This window comes from Botryllus schlosseri, chromosome 10, assembly GCF_051294905.1.
Source record: "Botryllus schlosseri isolate E-star chromosome 10, Bs_hap1, whole genome shotgun sequence".
In the NCBI taxonomy this organism is placed as follows: Eukaryota; Metazoa; Chordata; class Ascidiacea; order Stolidobranchia; family Styelidae; genus Botryllus; species Botryllus schlosseri.
The window spans coordinates 22,079,254-22,098,942 of NC_137245.1; the positions used below are offsets into that span (position 1 = coordinate 22,079,254).

General features: G+C 39.8%; 2 protein-coding genes across 7 annotated transcripts; one reads left to right on the forward strand and one right to left on the reverse strand.

Annotated features, from left to right (window-relative positions):
* Positions 1-231: 231 nt before the first annotated feature.
* On the reverse strand, positions 232-3,798 carry LOC145448890 (acyl-coenzyme A diphosphatase NUDT19-like). Its single transcript, XM_080327336.1, has 4 exons — positions 3,068-3,798; positions 2,545-2,658; positions 2,291-2,472; positions 232-697 (listed from the first exon to the last, which is right to left on the reverse strand). Exons 1-4 carry the CDS (start codon positions 3,730-3,732, stop codon positions 468-470), a joined length of 1,191 nt encoding a protein of 396 aa, XP_080183462.1. The 5' UTR covers positions 3,733-3,798; the 3' UTR covers positions 232-467.
* Positions 3,799-10,342: 6,544 nt separating this feature from the next.
* On the forward strand, positions 10,343-19,221 carry LOC145448104 (microtubule-associated protein RP/EB family member 1-like). 6 transcript variants are annotated; one of them, XM_080326421.1, is made up of 8 exons: positions 10,343-10,588; positions 12,136-12,242; positions 12,301-12,393; positions 12,768-12,894; positions 15,048-15,176; positions 15,797-15,930; positions 15,993-16,163; positions 18,705-19,221. In XM_080326421.1, exons 1-8 carry the CDS (start codon positions 10,429-10,431, stop codon positions 18,753-18,755), a joined length of 972 nt encoding a protein of 323 aa, XP_080182547.1. In that variant the 5' UTR covers positions 10,343-10,428; the 3' UTR covers positions 18,756-19,221. The 6 variants fall into 6 exon arrangements, with proteins under 6 accessions (XP_080182547.1, XP_080182548.1, XP_080182546.1 ...); XM_080326422.1 differs by lacking the exon at positions 18,705-19,221 and adding an exon at positions 17,253-17,396; XM_080326420.1 differs by lacking the exon at positions 18,705-19,221 and adding an exon at positions 17,266-17,396.
* Positions 19,222-19,689: the final 468 nt, after the last annotated feature.

Below are 19,689 nucleotides of genomic sequence, written 5' to 3' on the forward strand. Positions count from 1 at the left end.
GTTCAGCCAAAATATATAAAATCATGATAATGTAGCATAGTGTCCGGTAAAATTCGGGCTCTGTTCTAACACTGGCAGTTCTATGCCTTGTGCATCACGATTGCTAGTTAAGTCGTATTGCTCTCCCTCCTAACATTCAACCCGCACTGTAAAATTGGATGGGCACAATTACCAGCTGTCAGATACTCATTTTGCGAAGTAACAATTTCCTTTTCAGAGATATTTCCAAACTTAGAATGATGAGTATAAATTTATTAAAGCATCCGAAATGATTAAAAATAATATAATTTCACGAAAATTCAATTGCACACAAGATTACTAGAGGATTCAAAGAAAGCACACTGCAAAATCAACTGTGCAGTATGTTGTCGCTTCTCACACGCATATAATAATGTAGAAGGTTCTAAATATATAATCAAAAACAGTGATCCACAGGAATCAGCATTAGAGGAATGATCCATGCAAAATCACAAACTTGATTGCATATTTAACACTGATTGTATTGGAGCTGTCGAAATTTGTCCAAGTTTAAGTTTCGCAGTGCAAGACAGTGACATTAAAGTGTCTTTCGGGGTTAGAGTGAATCTCATACGAAATGTTGGCTGGAGGGATTTCAGCTGTTCGTATGTAAGATCGATGCTCGGAATTCCTGTAAGCTCAGTACTTTCATTGAAATCTTCTGGATATGCCGCATCGCCTACAGAAACAAATGATCACTCGTGAGAAAATAATCGCCATGCGCATCATGAAATTTAGGAGAAAAATGAATACAACATGAATCCTTGACTGCAGAGAAAATTTAGTTTATTTCGGAATCACATAAAAACAATAGATGAAGAAAACTACATAGTCCAGGTCATCAACAAAACCACCTCCAACATGGTTATTACCATACATTGCATTATTACTAGGGCTGGGCAACATCGAGTACCTGAGTGATTCGATTCTGAATCACGTAAAATGCTTCGAGTCGAGTCGAGTAATCGAGTATCACTCATTATGACGTCATAGCAGAATATTATTTGTCAAAGTTCAAATATGTACCTTTTAAGCGACCACAAAATATATAATGCCTGTTATCCATCGTATTAAGGATACTTCGTTATTTTTTCAACCATACCGATTTCATTGCACTTGGTGGCAATATTGTGGGATGATCATGACTTCGGAAATGTGCTATTTCCAGTAACGTTCGTAGCTGTGTACTTCATGTTTCGCATGCTACGATACGGCCATTCAAGGTTTCAAGGCTTCAACAGTGAAATTAGCCTAAACTCGTTGATCATTGATAAACTCCTTGTTGATAAATCAACTTTCAGTGGTGAGGAGCGTATAATTTCAGTACTCGAAAAAATCGTCTTTTACTACTCGACTCGAATCATTAAAATTATTACTCGATTCAGATTCGAGTACTCGAATCATTGTGCCCAGCCCTAATTATTACATACATTACCATAATGCGTGATGTAACTACTGGAAGTCTTCATAGGTCCAGATTTAGTTGAAATAAAGTATTTTCAAGTAAAAATTTGTCAGTTTTCAACTCAAAAAGTTTTTTCAACGCCAAACTACTTCGTAAGGACAGTCAGTTCCAACCAGAAACGAAAATAAATGGTACAATTCTAACATTATGTGCGAGAACGCCTAATTTACATACACGAGGGCAAAATTAAGTTTTTTTAACGTCAAAAAATGTCAAAATTTTAATTTTTTAAGGTCAAAATTCCAAGTTTTTTAGGTAAAACAAAAATCGCCCTATTCATAACATGGATCACAGACTCATATCAGCAAATATAAATACATAGGCTACAGTGTACTGTACATAGGCTACACTGCTACATAGGCTACAGTGTACTGTACAGTGTACATGTATAGTATAATAATGTATATGCAATATGCATGCTGATTTAACGGAATGCAAGCAGGAGATATATATAATAATATATATAAATATTATATAACTGAATAAAGGATAATTTTTCGAAACAAATATGAACTGGTTTGGGTGCTACAAGCCTACAACATCATAATTATTGTCTTTGCCGCACAGTTGATTGATGCCACAGAGTGACTGAGCTTCCATCGTAAACAGACCCTAATTGAAAACGGTGGAGAAGGAATTTCGAAAAACTTCGGAAGAGCTATCCGCTATCCATCGTTGGCTATTTTGGAAATCTTGAACGAAAACCATACAATTGAAAATTGTATATGGGAGCATAATCATTTGGAGAAATCTAGTTCACCAGGTTTTATTTCGTAGCAGGCAAAAACTATCATATTAAATGAATACCTGGAAGCAATTCTACATGCATTGAGTCTTTTGTCACAACAATGTATGGTGTCCATCTTTCAATTCCAAGCGACGACCTCTCACAAATGTACTCGTTCAACTTTTCGATGGCAGTGAAATTCAACAGCCTCATATTTTCAATAATTTGCGGTGGAAAAAAGTGGGCCTTTTTTGCTAGAAACCTGAATGCGTGATAGTTATGATACATATACACTGCACGTAGCGTAGTAATATTTACTGTTGAACTTTCTTACATTTCAATCATCTGAGCAGGAGACTTCCACAAATATTCGGTTGTTTCAATAGCATCATATGAAACGGACGATGGCATTTCTCTCAAACAGCAGCAATAAAACACTGTATCAAACCTGGAACATGCATACAAAATGTTATTGAATATAACGCTTATATTATTGAAAATGAAGCATTCAACGTACTGTTGTATACAAAATATGAATCATGAAATAGAATAGAGGGTACATTTCTAAGGGTACGGTATCATAGCTACTATGGAATAGAGCACGGTTCTGAAATAGTCGGTTGCAACCCCATGCTACGATAGATTAAGTAAGGTAATTATTTTCTAGACATATTTTGACAACGCCGAGTTGCAATTCCTATACCCTGGCAGTAACTTGCTATGCTATATGCAACATAGCAGCCTATTGTGAACTCTAGGCAAGACATGATTGACCTTGACCATGACCAGAGATCAAGAAATCCGCTATAGACTTGCTGATTTATCTTCATGAATAGACAAAGATATATAGCACTAACCTCTTATTACTTTTCATAAAGCCAGAGAATGCAGGAGTCAACCACTGGCTCCACTCTTTCAAACTCCATATATCAGGAACCATGTTCAGGAAGACACATAAATTGAAAAATTCCTCAGCATTTTCCCGGACCTTCTTTCGCCACACCTCAACTTGTTGATTTGAAAGCAAGGATGCAACACATTTGCATCGTATATCTGTAAATCCTTGTTTCTTCCATACGGGATCACTTGTAAGTAGAAGCAATCCGCTCTCTTCGAATGCTTCCCGGATCGCACATATCCGAAAGGCTATTTCATTTGGTACAGCGCCTTTTTTTAGGGATGTTGTGTCAGACAGAAATAAATCCGATTGGTATTTCCCAATACTTTTCAAGAAAAAATCGTTTATGACACATGAAATGAAGTTTTTACAATATTTTGAGAACTGCAAAATCCACTTGGGATTTCGGTCAGCATTATCCAAAGCTCCGCCAGGATAAACGTATGCGTTAGGAAATGATGATCCTGAAGTTCTCTTCAAGTACAGCAAAGAATAGTCCGAGATGATGCCTGAACTTGACGCATTACTAGGAGCTGCAATTATTAAAGATGATGCTTCGCGCCATGGGCGTGCTTTTCCTGAACAAAAAGCTTTCCCAATACGTCCTGCGTGAACAGATGTCATGTCAAGCTGTCAGGGAGTTGCACTTGCAAGCCACCAGCAGCAAAGCAGAGCGTCTCTGCAATCTGCATTCTTTATCTGCATTGGGTGGATTTAAATTGGTGATGTCAGCAATATCAGCAATATCACCGAATACTCTGACGATGTCACTATAGAGACTGTAGGTCTGTAGTCTCTATAATGTCGCTATCGAATGTAAAAATTCGATATCGTCACCTTTCTGATCGTACTTTGACAATGTCACTTTCATTAGTGAAAATCTCCCTATTTATAGCTTTAGTATCTGCCAGGGATATCAAGAACTGGTATCTGCGAACCTTTGACCGATCGATTTTGTGCACGCCGTTGGGCTGGATGGTGGGGTCAGCAAAGAGGTACTTTTACTTGGAGTGCTATAAAGTAAGTTTTGTTTACTCTACGACTTAATCAAGCGGTGATGTTCATATTATTTCCATTTTTATATGTTTGCTTCTATTGAGTCATTTGCAGGCCGTGTTATTTTTGGCATATGCCAAAACTGCCAAAAATAACTTATTTTTGGCATTTTTCGATTTTTATTTTTGGCAGTTTTGGCATCGTCCTCTAAATAGATAGTTTCAGCCTCGAATTAGTCACAAAAACTCTTTATTTGGGCTAGTTTGTCAAAAGACACCACAAAATGTGCAGCCTCCACGTATAATCAGTGCCAACGAACAATAAGAAGAAGAAAAAACCTAACGATTTCATAGGTTAATAATATCAAACAAAACCACAAAATGTGCAGTATCCATCGGAATCGGTGCCAATGAGCAAACAAAAGAGAAAAGCCTAACAAACACGCTCAACAGCTGATTGTTACAGCTGTTGAATAGACTTAAATCGTTTGCACTGTAACAGTGCTTCCAAACTCATGTCAGCTAAGTTTCTCCTAAATTCCTCTCTCGCCCAGCGAATCTGGGAAATATCGGCTTCAACAGTAGCCGTTGAGGGACAGAATGTTGCCAGTCATCCACAAAAGGTTTTCAGAGCTTCGAAATCTTTGGAGGGCCGAATCGGCTTCCATGCATCATGAAAAGAGATCACTACGCCAGTGCCATCGATCTCATCGCGGAATGAATTTTTCTCCCGATCCTTTTCCAGAAGTTTCCTGTGTTCTCTCTCAACACATTCTATTTAGTAGCCCGACCATCATTTCTCCTTCAGTCGACCGGTATATTCTCGGAGGACTTTTGTCATTTCAGATAGCTTTAATATTACCAACTCGCATGGAAGAGTCCTGGGAAGGATTTTTTAAGAACATTGACGCAACAAGACTGTCTAGCAAAACGAGTCTATGGAGCTCAGAAATAGCCAGACAGTTTGTTGCGTCACCATGTTCAACTCGATCGCGATGCAAAAATCGTAGTTGATTTTGGGTATTCCAGTTCCATGAGCAGAATATAATTTATATTTTAATAATCAGTACTGCGGCAGCTTCTCATTGATACCCGTTTTATCAAATTTAGCGCTCGACAAGCCGCTCAAAAAATGGTTGTAAAATTGCCTTTGGACGAATGGAAAGTATGACGTAAACCAAATGCAGTCAGCCGTTCAATCTCGCTGTACCCACACCATTTAGGACACCATGCTTTCACCCCTAATGGGTGGGCTGGACCCAGATTATTAAGAAACCTGCCTTTCACAAACGCTCTTCTCGCTTGCAAAGCGGTCCTGTTAACACAACACCAGAATGAAATGCACTATTTGCCAGGCCGTGTTATTTTTGGCATATGCCAAAAATTGCTTATTTTTGGCACTTTCAAATTTTTATTTTTGGCAGTTTTGGCATCTGGATCCTGAAATGCCAAAAATAACACGGCCTGGTCATTTGTGAGTAACAATTTTTACAGTCAGATTATGCAGTATACTTGGTTGATGCGGCTGTGATCAGACGAGGTGGTATCTAGATTCGAATATCAATCATCACTCCTGTCTGGTACCGAACACTGTGTTTACTTCTGTATAATCATTGTTGTTGTTTGTTTGCTATTGTATCTAGGTTGGATAAAAATAATGACTATCTCTCTATCTCTCCATCTCCCTCATTCTCTCTCTCTCATTCTCCCTTTCTCTCTCTCTCTCTCTCTCTCTCTCTCTCTCTCACACACACACACAAACACACAGACACATACACACACAGACACACACACACACACACACACGGACACACACACACACGGACACACACACACACACACACACATTTCACCTTCAATAGCTTTTATCCATCAGGCCATATCAATTTTGATAGGTCAAGTCAATCGATTTTCGAAGGTGATTTGAGTCAAGTCAAGTCACCCGATTTTTGGAGGTGACTCGAGTCAAGTCAAGTCAAGTCACGAGTCAAGTCAAAATTCAAGTCAAGTTGCCTTTTCGAAGTATGAAGCATGATTACGTCATTGCATTTTTCTAGCTGTCTGAATAACAGATTGAGGGGTCATTGATTCTGAACCGATAAACGAATATATGGAGTTAAATATTCACGAAAAAAGGTGCTGTATCGCACACATAGGTCTATACGTGGAACTGCCAGCCAAAATAGAGAATAGATAAACGAATTGATAAGATGCAATACATTACCTATTTATACATATACAATTCGAGTCCTGCCCCAATGGTTGAGGAGTAGGCCTATATAAACTATATTTTATTTCAATTTTAATAAAACAAGAGGTTTGATTAAGGTAAGAACAGAGAACGGAAATAGATATTTTGCTATTAAATTACTTTACTACTAGTTTACGACAACAGAAGCTGTATGCTTTGATCACTTCATTTGTGGTCAATTTATTTGTGAGAGAACAATGGAGGCCCAGTAAAATGCACGATCATTGAATTATTGCTCGCTCTCAAGGGTTCCACCAGCGCTTCGCGAACAATCCGAACATATGCAAGATACACTGATTTTTATCGACACCGATTATTTGATGGCTTGAAATTGCATGACTCGAGAATTTTGCTCCGAGTCACGAGTCAATCCAAATTTCTGAGTCAAGTCAAGTCATTTTAGCAAAGTGACTCGAGTCCAGTCAAGTCATACGAAAAAGGTGACTCGAGTCTTCCCAACACTGATATTAACACTAAAGACGGAAACAGAATGGGGATGTTATCAGGATTTCGTTTTCTCATACAGCTTTGGATCCGGATCCAGAAGAACCTTGATCAGTAGGCTACCACTGAGCTATATAAACACAGTAGCCTACATCTCTATATAACTCCTACTTCTTGAAGTGATTGTTATCTTGGAGTAGCCTACTCGCCTCCCACTTCAACAATTTATGAAGTCAAGTTCTTATACTTAATTCATAGTCATCTAATATCGAAGTCCTCTTTTTAATGTAAGGTAAATATGAATTGGAAGTAAGTAGTTTCGAAAAGGTTGATTTGGTCGAACAATCATTCTTATCATAGTGCAGAGGTATCCAATTCGGGACCGCCAGCAGTCTTTTTTGGCTGCCCACTGTTTGGCTTAATAATGCATGTAGGCCTAATTTTAAAATGGGCTTGTGATGATGTAGGCTAGGCTATATCTTAATGCAAATCCGCAAACAGCAGTGCCAAAAGACCTAACGCTTTTTAAATCACCCATATAAATCCATGGCGCGGGGACAGATATATTTCGGCTGAAACCTTCGATCGCTATACTGATATAGCCTACCGTAAAAATGGCTTGTGCTGTGCGCTATCCACACAGTATTCCTAGTGAGAAATTTGTTTTCCGTCGGAAACCGAACGAGCTGCCCGCGATACCAGCTCTATTATTTCTGATTTTGAACGCAAGCACCATAGCAATTTACAGCTTATAGCTACGTTTTAAATTGCTACGCTAACGCACTATCCTGGCGAAAATACACAATCAAACTGGCAGTCAGGACTAGGATACGACGAGGAGCCGCGAGGCCTTTAGAGTCAGTCGCCATTCGCCAACCTACGCTGTAAATTGCTGTCTTGATCAGACTACTTACTTTCAACTGATGTCAACTGCATCTTCGAAAGGACGCTCTTGCTTATAATAAAATAATGCGGCCCGCGATGCGATTTTGAGCGGCCCGCCAAAAGTGAACTGGAAATCAGAAATATATGAGAACTTCTTCTGAATGTTAATCCGTGAACTGAAATAGGCTGTATAAATTGAAACGGGCATTCGCGTTTACCATGAAACCTGTAGATTTATTTGCCGCGAGTACGTAGCGTACGTACGTCGTAGGCTATAGGCTATACTATAGTAACCTAGCCAGATTCAAAATAAAGCCAATGTTGCAAAGTGTAGCGCGTAAGAGGTGGTCAAAGTAGTCAAGAAAGCTACTCGAGTAGAAGTAAACGTAGCGACGAAAAAATCTACTCGCAATTACGTGTAGAAGTACTACCTATCCATATCATATGGCCCGTGTAGTTTAGTCGAAGAGAAATACACAGAAGTTGTATCGGATGGTCTCAAAAGATTTGGTGTTCTAAACTTAGAAGATATGAGGAAGCTAGAAATTGCAAAGATAATGTATCAGTTCCATTGCGGTCAATGTCCCCCAAATTTCAACGACTACTTCATCTCGGAGACAAAAGCCCACAAGTACAGCACACGCGCGTCAACGAAGATTAACTACCATATGATCAGGACTGAATACAAGAAAACGCATTGCTCTATCAAGTATGCCGGACCCCGATTGTGGAACAGCATCTCGCCGGCTATCCGACAGTCGTCGAGCATGTCCACATTCAAGTCGAAATACAAGCAATTTCTTCTAAATGAATACTAGCCAGTCTTCGGGATTACCGGACCACGACCTAACATCGATCTCGCCCTCCGCCACATGCCACCTCATTTTGTCGCTTGCGTCATATATTCTCTGCATTACTTTTCATTCAGTGTACATGCCTCTTCTTTACTTCGCCTAGGCTAGGGCGGGTGTCTGATATTAAAGGCTACTCCAAGTTGTTTCGACACCGTCCTATCTTTTCATTGTATCGCGGCCTTGTGATGTTTTGAAACGATGAAAATATTAATAAACCTGATTGATAGTCGCTTCGACGCCTTCCTATCTTTTCATTGTATCGCATTCTTGTGGTATATTGAACTGATAAAATTGCTAGTAAACCAATGATGATGATGATGATGATAGTTCTAGTTGCGGATTTTAAACATCGGGTAGTTCTAGTTCTAGCAGTGTTGGGATGACTCGAGTCATGACTTGACTCGAGTCAGACTCGAGTCACCTTTTTCGTATGACTTGACTTGACTCGAGTCACTTTTCTAAAATGACTTGACTTGACTTGACTCGGCGTATCAAAAATGTGGATTGACTCGTGACTCGGAGCAAAATTCACGAGTCAATTTCAAGTCATCAAGCAATCGGCGTCGATAAAAATCACTGTATCTTGCGCATGGTCGGATTGTTAGCGAAATGATGGTGTAACCCGTGAGAGCGACCAATCATTCAATTGATCGTGCGTTTTACTGAGCCTCCATAGTTCTCTCACAAATGAATTGACCGCAAACGAAGTGATCGAAACTTACAGCTTACGTTGTCGTATACGTAAACTAGTATAGTAAAGTAATTTAATAGCAAAATGTCTATTTCTGTTCTCTGTTGTTACCTTAACCAAACATATTGCTTGATTGAAATTGAATTTATGTAGTCCTCAATCACTGGCGCAGGCCCGAATTGTATCATATCAATTTATAAATGGGCAATGTATTGCATGTTACCAATTATTTTCTCTATTCTCCATTTTCGCTGGAAACTATCAACTGAGGCTGTACTGTACGTATATATGTGAGCGATACAGCGCCTTTTTGCCTGTATATATTTAACTCTATATTCGTTCATTGATTCATAATCAATGACCACTCAATCTGTATATCAGACATCTCGCAAAAAGGCAATGACGTAATCCTTCCTAATACTTCAAATAGGCAAGTTGACTTGATTTGTGACTTGACTTGTGACTTGATTTGACTTGACTCGACTTGACTCGAGTCGCCTCCAAAAATCGAGTGACTTGACTTGACTCGAGTCACCTTCGAAAATCGATTGACTTGACTTGACTCGAGTCAAAATGTGCAATGACTCGAAATGACTCGTGACTTGAAGGTAGTGACTTGATCCCAACACTGAGTTCTAGTTGCTAGTTTTAACAAATGAGTAGTGCACTTTTTGAAAATCCAGTAGTTTGTATCAAGTTTGGATCTATACTGTCTTCTTTACTTTCATTCAGTGTGCATGCCTCCTCTTTACATCGCTTAGGCCAAGGTGGGTGTCAGATTCCATATACTACTCCTTGTCGCTTCGACATCTTCCTGTCTTTTCATTGTATCGCATTTTTTGTGGTGTATTGAACTGATAAAATTGCTAATAAACCAATGATGATGATGAAGATTTAATTTAGAAATAGCTACAGCGAGTTCGAATCCGGATTTTTCCGGCGCCATTGCTTCGATGGCTGCCGTTTCTTTCGTGTGGTTGATATCTGATCCATTGGATTCGCTGGTCGCATGTTTGTGGTATATTTTGTTGTTTGCCATTCCGCTGTATCGTCTGTCGCGTGAACAGCTATTTTGCTTTAATCGTGTCAGGATGAAGGCCGGCAAGACAATTTGAATATTTTCATGTGATTTCGTGACTCTTTTCAGTTAAGTTACCGTACACTTCCTTCTTAATTCAATTTTTGGTAATTCAAATCGAGATGGCTGTGAATGTTTATTCGACGTCGGTTACAACGGAAAATTTGAGCAGACACGATCTGCTAGGATGGGTGAATAGAAGCTTGGATCTCAATCTGACCAAAATCGAGCAACTATGCTCTGGGGCCGTCTATTGCCAATTCATGCATATGCTTTTTGATAGTGAGTATCCTGTACATTTGAACCTAGAGTGAATACTACTACTACAATCGTTTCGTGTTACTTTGAGTATGAGTGATCAATGAATGATATTTTATCACGCAATGTTGCATATTGAAATGTGCTGGGTGTTTTCCGGTTATATATCCTTACCCTTCCGCTGTAACGCTTAAGCCTGCATGCCTTGTTGAATCTCAGGCAGTCACCGTTTTAAAAACATGATTTGTTGATGTGTGGTGACATCCTCATGAATATAGTAGCCTAGTATAGCCAACCCATAAAATAGTACATTTCTTACTAGACCCTAACAATCGGCCCTGTGGATATAAAGCTGTATCAGCTGTACCAGCTGTATCAGCTGTATCACTCTGTGGATATAAAGCTGTATCAGCTGTATCACCCTGTGGATATTAAGCTGTATCACTCAGTGGATATAAAGCTGTATCACCCTGTGGATATAAAGCTGTATCAGCTGTATCCCGATCTTATAGGCCGATTTTATCATGAATTATTGAAAATTTTTGCGCTTAACGCTGGCTCACTAAACATTACAACAATAATTTCGTGGCAAAAGCGAACAACGTGGTGGGGGACGGTTTATCACCCTATAAGAGCCCATGATTCCAGGTTTTTTGGGGAGCCTGACGAAGTGCTGTTTCGTTCCTGCTAACGGGTATGCACACCCGGAGATGTTTAATTAATTATTATTCGAGGGGTCCTACCTTTTCAAACACACCTCAATCAGCTCTACCGGCCGGTAGCCTAAATTAGATTACGTGAGCAGAGAGACGTTATAAAAATTGATAGCAATCTATATGCAATTCCCGATCATATATTGACCGACTCAATCATGAAATATAGAAATTTCTCTTTCTTCGCGCGTGTAGGCGAGAAGAGCTGACTCACTAAATGTGTGACAGCCTACTAGACTATTTCGCGCATCCCAGACATTGTATAGACCTGATACTAATTGCAGAGTGATACCTGGGTAAATCTCGGTACGGTTTGTCTATAATATGGGAGCAGCGATGATTCTCAAAGTTAAAGTAATTAAAAAAAATAATAATAAAAAATCAAGAATTGTTTGAACACAAGACACCGATTTCATACAGCAAGAGTGATACAGCTGATAGAGCCGTGTTACAGGGTGATACAGCTGATACAGCTTTATATCCACAGGGTGATACAGCTGATACAGCTTTATATCCACAGGGTGATACAGCTGATACAGCTTTATATCCACAGGGTGATACAGCTTTATATCCACAGAGTGATACAGCTGATACAGCTGGTACAGCTGATACAGCTTTATATCCACAGGGCCCTAACAATCCCATTTACTAATTGAAAATGGACTCAAATGCTTGTTTTCTGTTACTTGAACAGTTTTCTTGTCTAAAAATGACACTTTGAATTCAGTGGCTTGATTTATAAAACCAATTTAGGGCAACACCTCATTTGTTGTAGAGTGCTCGATAGTTTTCCGGAAGGTTGTGGTTTACCGTTTCCCATTTCTACATCATATTAATTATCGGTATGTGTTATTATAGCCAAGATCAACATCAGAAAAGTAAAATGGGAGTCAAAGCTAGAACATGAATACATCTCCAACTTCAAAATACTACAGGAGTGCTTCAAGAGAGTCAGTGTGGATAAGGTTCATACGTGTATATTTATGCATGAACGCTTTTTATGTCGTTTTTTGTGTCTTTTAGAATGTACCCGTTGAACGTTTGGTGAAGGGCAGATTTCAAGATAATTTTGAATTTGTGCAGTGGTTCAAGAAGTTCTTTGATGCCAACTACAAGGTAAATTTTGGCTTTAAATGTGGACTGAATCGCTATTTGCCAGTACTATGTATGAATGTATTCATCGCATTAAATGCCATACTTGTATCTACCCATTTTCTTCGCCTTTCTCCCATCTTGTTAGGGTGTGTAAATTACACATTCTCACATATGTACCAATGTTTATACTAAGCTCAAGTGGGTGGCAGTATGTATGCCAGGAACATGACATTAAGTTAGTCTGTATAAATTGTGATTAGCCTACTTAATAGTTGAATATGGTGCACCGTAACAAACCGTGAACAAGCGTTTATGATGACAGATCCTTCCTATTAATCTCCAGCATGGCTTTTGCGATGATTTGGTTTTGCTTACTGACTGCATTGAAATTGTAGGAGGAATGCGCCGATTATGATCCTGTGGCTGTACGCGGAGGAGTTGGTCTTGGGGCGTCGGATTTCAAAAAGCCTGGCATGAGAAGCTCAGCTCCTGCGATGTCTACCAAGAAATCAGCACCGTCTTGTAAGTTTGTTGCTATACTAAGTTGCATATGTTATAATTGACTGTATCTAGTCCCTGACATATGTAGTTCATTTTAATTGTGCTGTGTGAATGCCAGCTGTCGTTGTATAGAATAAATATGACACAATTAGTGGACTTGTTTGATTTAGGATATCTACTTTGTAATATTGTATTGTAGCCAGATTTTACCAAGCCGCTACCTAATTTATTGTAACAAATAACCTAATCTCATTCATAAGCAACACTAACCCTTAACTCAAGTTCATGTAACTCTAACCTAGTTGCGAACTGGATGCCAGAAACGAGGAATGTATGAATTGTCTTGGTACTGTTAAGAATCTGGGGTGTCGCAATAACGTTCCGGCATCCATCGTAATCTCACGCAAAGATGAATAATTCATTTACAATGGTTAACGGGCACTAACTACAGGGATGCAGATGCACGAGAAGTTCTCTGTTATGATTCTAACGAGCTGTTTCCGGGAACTGACCAGTATAAATTCAAATTATAATGTAGTAACTTGACAGCTACAAGACTAGCCATTGGTTTCTGCACTGCATATTTACAGCTTGAATCGTAGCTTACCTTTGAATTTTCAGATTAACTCATTGGCTATAGCTGATGATATTGTCATTGGATAGCATGCAAGTCTGTTTAGTTTTGATAAGAGTGGAGGTGTTGATTATAATCCCTTGATGTATAGCCTTCCAGGACTGGGTAGAATCCAGTAGGCTACCTGGCATGGCATGATTCAATTCGGGGGAAGTATCAAGGGTCCGGTCGAGTATTCAGGTAACACTAATGATGATTTCATAACTGTATGAACGTCAAAAATACCCAAAGCGTATAAGTTCTTTACTTGAATGTATTAACCCATTGAATCGCAAGCATAAATTATTCCTATATAACAGGACATTGCTATGTATGTTTCTATAAATGTGTACGATTTGTGTATCTTAGCACATAGTTCAAACATGGATCATCATTCAATGGACTTTCGAATGAAGAGTAGGCCTACATAAAAAGTTATGCTGTGTTTGTTCAATTGCCTATCTCAGCTGTTTCTTTAGCTACCACATGGTTTCAAATCCTCACTGAAGCATAAGATGTTTTCCTTGATCATTATTTATAGAAACTGTAACAGCCGTCCCAGTGCCCATAGTTTGTGAAAGACTATACCACTACCGAGCTTGTTATGTTGAACACTTATCGTGATGCTTGCTAGATTACTGCTGTAGAGTGCTACTTGAATGCTGGAACTTCGATTTAGTAATGGATCCTTGTCTTGTGAGGTGTTCGGTTATGTTGCCCTGGGTTACCTGTCTGAAGTATAGATTGGAATGTATGAAGTTTATCTGATTGGCTTATCACAGTCACAGCCAATACATATCAACAAATGACAGGATTCCTTATCCATTTGCTAAACTTCTGATTTTGTGGGATGTAGGAATCTGAGAGTGATATTTATTAAATCATACACAGCATTGCATTACCAGTGTTCATGTTACGACATCTAAGTTATTTTCATTGCCCATTCAATGCACCGGATTGAAATAAAATACTACTGTGTCTTATAGGAAATAGGAATGCACTGGGTTTAATTGATGAAAAAACACCTGTCATCACACAATTTAGCACGGGCTGTACTAGAGAAAAGATGTTTATTTTTATGACATCCCTGAATTTTTTAAAATTGGTCATTGGTGTCTGTATAGCAAGGGTCTAAAAGTCAAATTTTATTGCAGGCCAGTTTCCAAGTTTTCAATGACGTCATGGGTCGCAGCATGAATAATTGGGGCATTCAACGCCTTTACTAGTAGGCCAGTAGGCCTTGTTGGATGGGACCTTGCAAAATGACGTTCAAACCCATTGTAATATGTGATCTACTATGTAGCAACTAGCAATTAACGCCTGGCATGAAAATAATCCCATTTTGAAATAGTTGAATAAAGTTGTTGTACAAGCATTCGGCACGGGCCTCGTGTTAGAAACCCCTGCTGTAGAGAAATAATGAAGTTGCAATCTCTTGCTTGGCTACCTTCACCAATGCGGTTATGATGTAGCAAAAAATTATTCAAGAACTAGGCCTAACCTACTTCATGTTCTGCACTCACCACATGGATTGAAGATTTACAATGATGATATTTGTTAGCCAAGCGGGATGCTGTGAAGAATAATGGGAGTGTCAATAACAAACCCGTTATTTGTCTCGCACGGTCCCAGTCACTTACAGGTCGAAGCGACGTGAATGGGAAAAGTGGGGACGGCGAAGTTTCCGAGGGTAAATCACGGGACGGTGTGTGCTCTGGTGGCGATGCGTGAATCTTTGGTGTTTCTATTAACTGTGCTATCACGCGTGCGTAGTTGTCACTTCTGAAATAATGAGTAGGGCCGGGGCACAGTGATTTGAGTCGAGGAGTTGAGAGACTAATTATTATTTTCTCAGTAATTAAGTTACACACCCTTCTCCACTCGGTGGTATATTTATTATCAACCGAGAATGATAGTTTCGATACTTCTTCCTGAACGAGGAAGCCTGGAAGCCGAGGTTTATCAGGATCCAAAATGTGTCGAAATGGAGATGGTCGAAAAATATCAAGTTATCTTTATATGATGATCAACTGGCAATTTGTGAATTCGTAGTTGCTACATTAATGTGACCTTTCCACATCATCCATACAGTCGTGACGTCATGTTGAGTGATACTCGAATTTGCCCGGTCCTAGTAAAGAGTAACTGCACTGTTGTGATAGCGGAATGGCACTGTAAGGTATTGCGTGATCTCAGCTGACGAAAATAAGTTTTCTTTCCCCAGTCTTTTGTGATGATCCGGTATAGCAATGAACCAGGAAATTGTCTTGATATGAACTCCGTCGATAAAATGTTGAATTTCATTTTCAGCATTGCGTTCGACTAGCAAGCCCTCTCACGCCGCATCGGGAATGCCGAGAAGAGGTCAAGTGCCGGCCGCTAGTGCTGCCAGCCATCAAGAATTGAACGCTGTGAAGGCGGAATTGGAAGACACTCGTTCGGAAGTAGGAACGGTCGTCAAGACCACGCTATTTTATTGGACGTCAATTCCCTGTTTTTCCAACAGAATACCGAGCTGCAGAGTACCGTGGAGGCTCTGGAGAAGGAGAGGGATTTCTATTTCTCAAAGTTGCGCGACATTGAGTTGATCTGCCAAGATTTGGACAGAGAGGACGGTACCGCGTTTTCCGTGAAGGAATTGTCGGAAAAAGTCACTGAAATTTTATATGCTACCGAGGTAAGTTGACCAGAAGAAGCTAACATGGATTATTATGAAATAGCGATAGTTATGGTCCGTCATAATAGCCTGGGGTCGCCATATTTTTAGATCGAAAAAAGAGGACACTTCAGAAACTCTGAAATTTCTAGCACTAAAAAATGACTGGTGTTTTTGAAAAAATATTCGATCAATGGTACTGTAGACCCAAAAAAGGTCATTATTCCCATCTCCCAAAATACTCATTGTGCTGTATTTTTCATAGATTGTCTTTCCGACTTTGCTGTTTGTTGCGTTGGAGTCGAGTTTTTGATCGCATTTATATACTTATACTAAAAAAAATGAGGACAAATTCCCCAAAAATGAGACATTTAGGCTTCCTAATATATGGAAAACAATTTAATGAAAAATGAGGACAAATCCTCTTGAAAGAGGACGTAGGGCAACCCTAGCCAGAATGAAAATTGTGAGGTGAATTTTTTTTAATGGCATCACTTTAGTTTCATTGTAATATAAGGAGTGCTGATCATGTCACAATATATGAGTCTATTAAATTATGGGGATTATCAAGCGGTGGTCATGTTATATATTCAACCTAAAAGCTCGTATATTGCTAAAGTAACTGGTGGAATAACATTGGCCATTATTGTGACATGCCACCAATGCTAATATTTCCCAAAGCGTCATTGTGAGCCTTGTATCATTTATTGGTCACTTGATACTGAATCTTCCTTTGAATGGAGATGATGAATTCGTGGTCAGGAATCTATCATGAACTTGAGCTGCACAGTGCTAGTGTATGAGATGTGAGATGTCTACATGAAATCAACACACATTGGTCGCCTAGTGAGTTTAAATTGTGCTAGTCCCAACTTTGGTTGCTTCAAGCAGGTTCCCGTTGCTCATCTGTGGTCTACTCCTAGGTCAGTAGTAGCTGGTCAGGAAACATGTTGCTTACTTTCATCTTCCCAACCTGATTGTAGACACTAATACCCGATGTGGGCACATTATGCATTATAAATGAGTGGGTGGTTATGGTTGCATTTTGAAGTTTGAGCCATCCCCAGAATCAAGAGCATTCCATTCATTTATAGAGTTGCATGTTTGTAGTTGTGCATTTCAGGTCACACCGTACGACCCTGAGGCGGAACGCGACGTAGAGGCACAGGGTGACAGTATTCGACGAGATGCTTGATTGAAAAAATTGTTTAGTTGATTTGTAGTTGATATACACAGTTTGTCGTTGCTTATGAATTTTCGATTTTGAGATGGGAAAGGTCAGGCGAAAGGCCGTGCTAGGCTCAGGGTGACGTTTCAGCGCAGTGACGAAAATAGGATCAGGTGTGCTGTAGTTACTATGTGCAGTTGTGCACTATGCAGACGATGCACTGTCGCAGATGACAAAAATAGATATCTGCAGCTAGTGTCCATTAAGTCATCAATCAGATCCAAGCTTTTGATGAAAGGTATGGTTTCGGCCGTTTCAGGTACATGTTAAATTCAGTGTTTCTTACCCTTTTTCCTGCAGCGCTCCTCGAAAATTGCCTAGGTTTGGCGCCTCCCCCCCCCCCCCCTATATTTTAAGACGGTCGTAAAAACATGGGTAAGAGTTCAAAGTCCGGTCGGTCATTTCAGGTTTGGACCTCACTATTGGAAATAGCTTGAGTCGCGCCCAAGGACCACTCGATTAGTTAACGCTATGATAATTGTGCGTGCTCTAATCAAGGTTGTTTTAACAACCATCGGATACGGCGTCGTGTCATCTGGTTCTAGCCCGGTGTAGGCTACACATCCCGAATTCACCTATGCGACTAGCGATATGGGGACGTTAATTGTATTGGGTTTTGTTTTATTGCTTTCTGTGACTAGCAAATCAACTGGGTTAGTGATAGAGATCTTTGCTCACATTGAGTTTACTACTGCAACCAGTTATTGACTTCAACATGAATGCATTCCAAACAAAGCAACCCGTATTATATAACGTTCATGTGAGCTGCGGGTCACAGCACTAAACAGTAGCATCCATTATAATACGAAATATTCTGAAGATGTAATTTTGTAGCTCTCAAATGCAGATATATTTAGTTAAATCATTTTGACCAAAAAAAACATCTCGTAAAAAGGGTCCTCGCTCTCAAAAGTGGAACAGGGCCTCTTGTTCGATTTCGACGCGCTGCGGGATAAAATACCTCTAGTTCGAAACATTTTGTGGAAGATTACCCGAGCTGGCGTGACGGGAGTATTTTAACGGGAAATTGGCGACCAGGTTAAGAAACACTGGTCTAATTTATCGGGAACAACTTTGTAGATGATGTTGCCAAAGTGCACGGTCCTTGGTGACACCGTGGTCTCGGAAATTAATGAGGGCTATATATTAATTGTGTATCGCCTTGTAGGTTTGCAGCACATGGCAAATTGGGGTGCTAGTCCATGCAATACGGCGAGTGGGGTGGTTCAGAAATAACTTGCAAATGATTATATACCGACATGACGTGGCGCACTGGGCCATCGACGCTACTTGCCGTATAGAATCTGCGGTTTAATATTTACTTCATCTTACAGGACGGCTTCCAACCACCTGCAGATGAAAATGGAGAGGAAGATCAATATTAATTTTGGTGGTATCAAAACGCGTAGGTCATTGAAAAACCACCATCATGAGTAACGAAGGCCGCGAACGGTCCGCAGAATATTTGCCGTGCGCAGCGGCCGTAGCATGGTGGCAACATTTTCCTTGTGCTGCTCTGTTATTGTTGTTTCTCTCAACGTTTTAGTACAGAATAGCAGATATACTCAATTGGTCACACTTTCTTGGTTGTTATATCTTGGGCCTCGTCCAGTAGGTTTTGATCGTAGGCCCATGACACTGTGCATCAACCGTTGGTAGTGATGCGCTGTCTTGTATTGGTTGAGTTACCGTGTTTTGTACTGCGCGACTAATCATCCCATCCACATTTGGGCTGTCACCATTATTTGTTACATTTCTTTACGCTTTATCTGTATGTAACCGACTAACCATATTGAGTTCTTCTTGACAATGTGCATGTTGATCTGAATAAATATCGGCAATGAAACAACATACATGAGCTGACGATCTACGGAATAGTAAACTCACTGACAAACTGCAAGTGACTAGATAAAACAGTTTCGATGATGTTGTCATCTGTTCAAGACATGTAGGCCTATTCAGTTCATTAATAACAATTTTATTGGATCAATACACCATAAGATGACGATACAATGAAAAGGTAGGACGACTTGGAGTATTCTTTGTAATCAGACGCCCACCTGGGCCTAGCCGATGTGAAGAGGAGGCATGTAGTGCACAATGAATGAAAGTAATAGAAGATAACATATGGCACAGTTGACAAAGATGGTAGCCTATATGCCTGTGGTTCCACTTTAAACATGTTTTTAATTGTTGATTTGTATGGTCACGACGTTTATGGCGACGTCACAGTTGAAAATACGGTGTAAATATGACTCCTTGACGAAAAAGGCTTCCGAAGTTCCGACCGCTGTATTAAACTGGTCAGAAAATAATTTT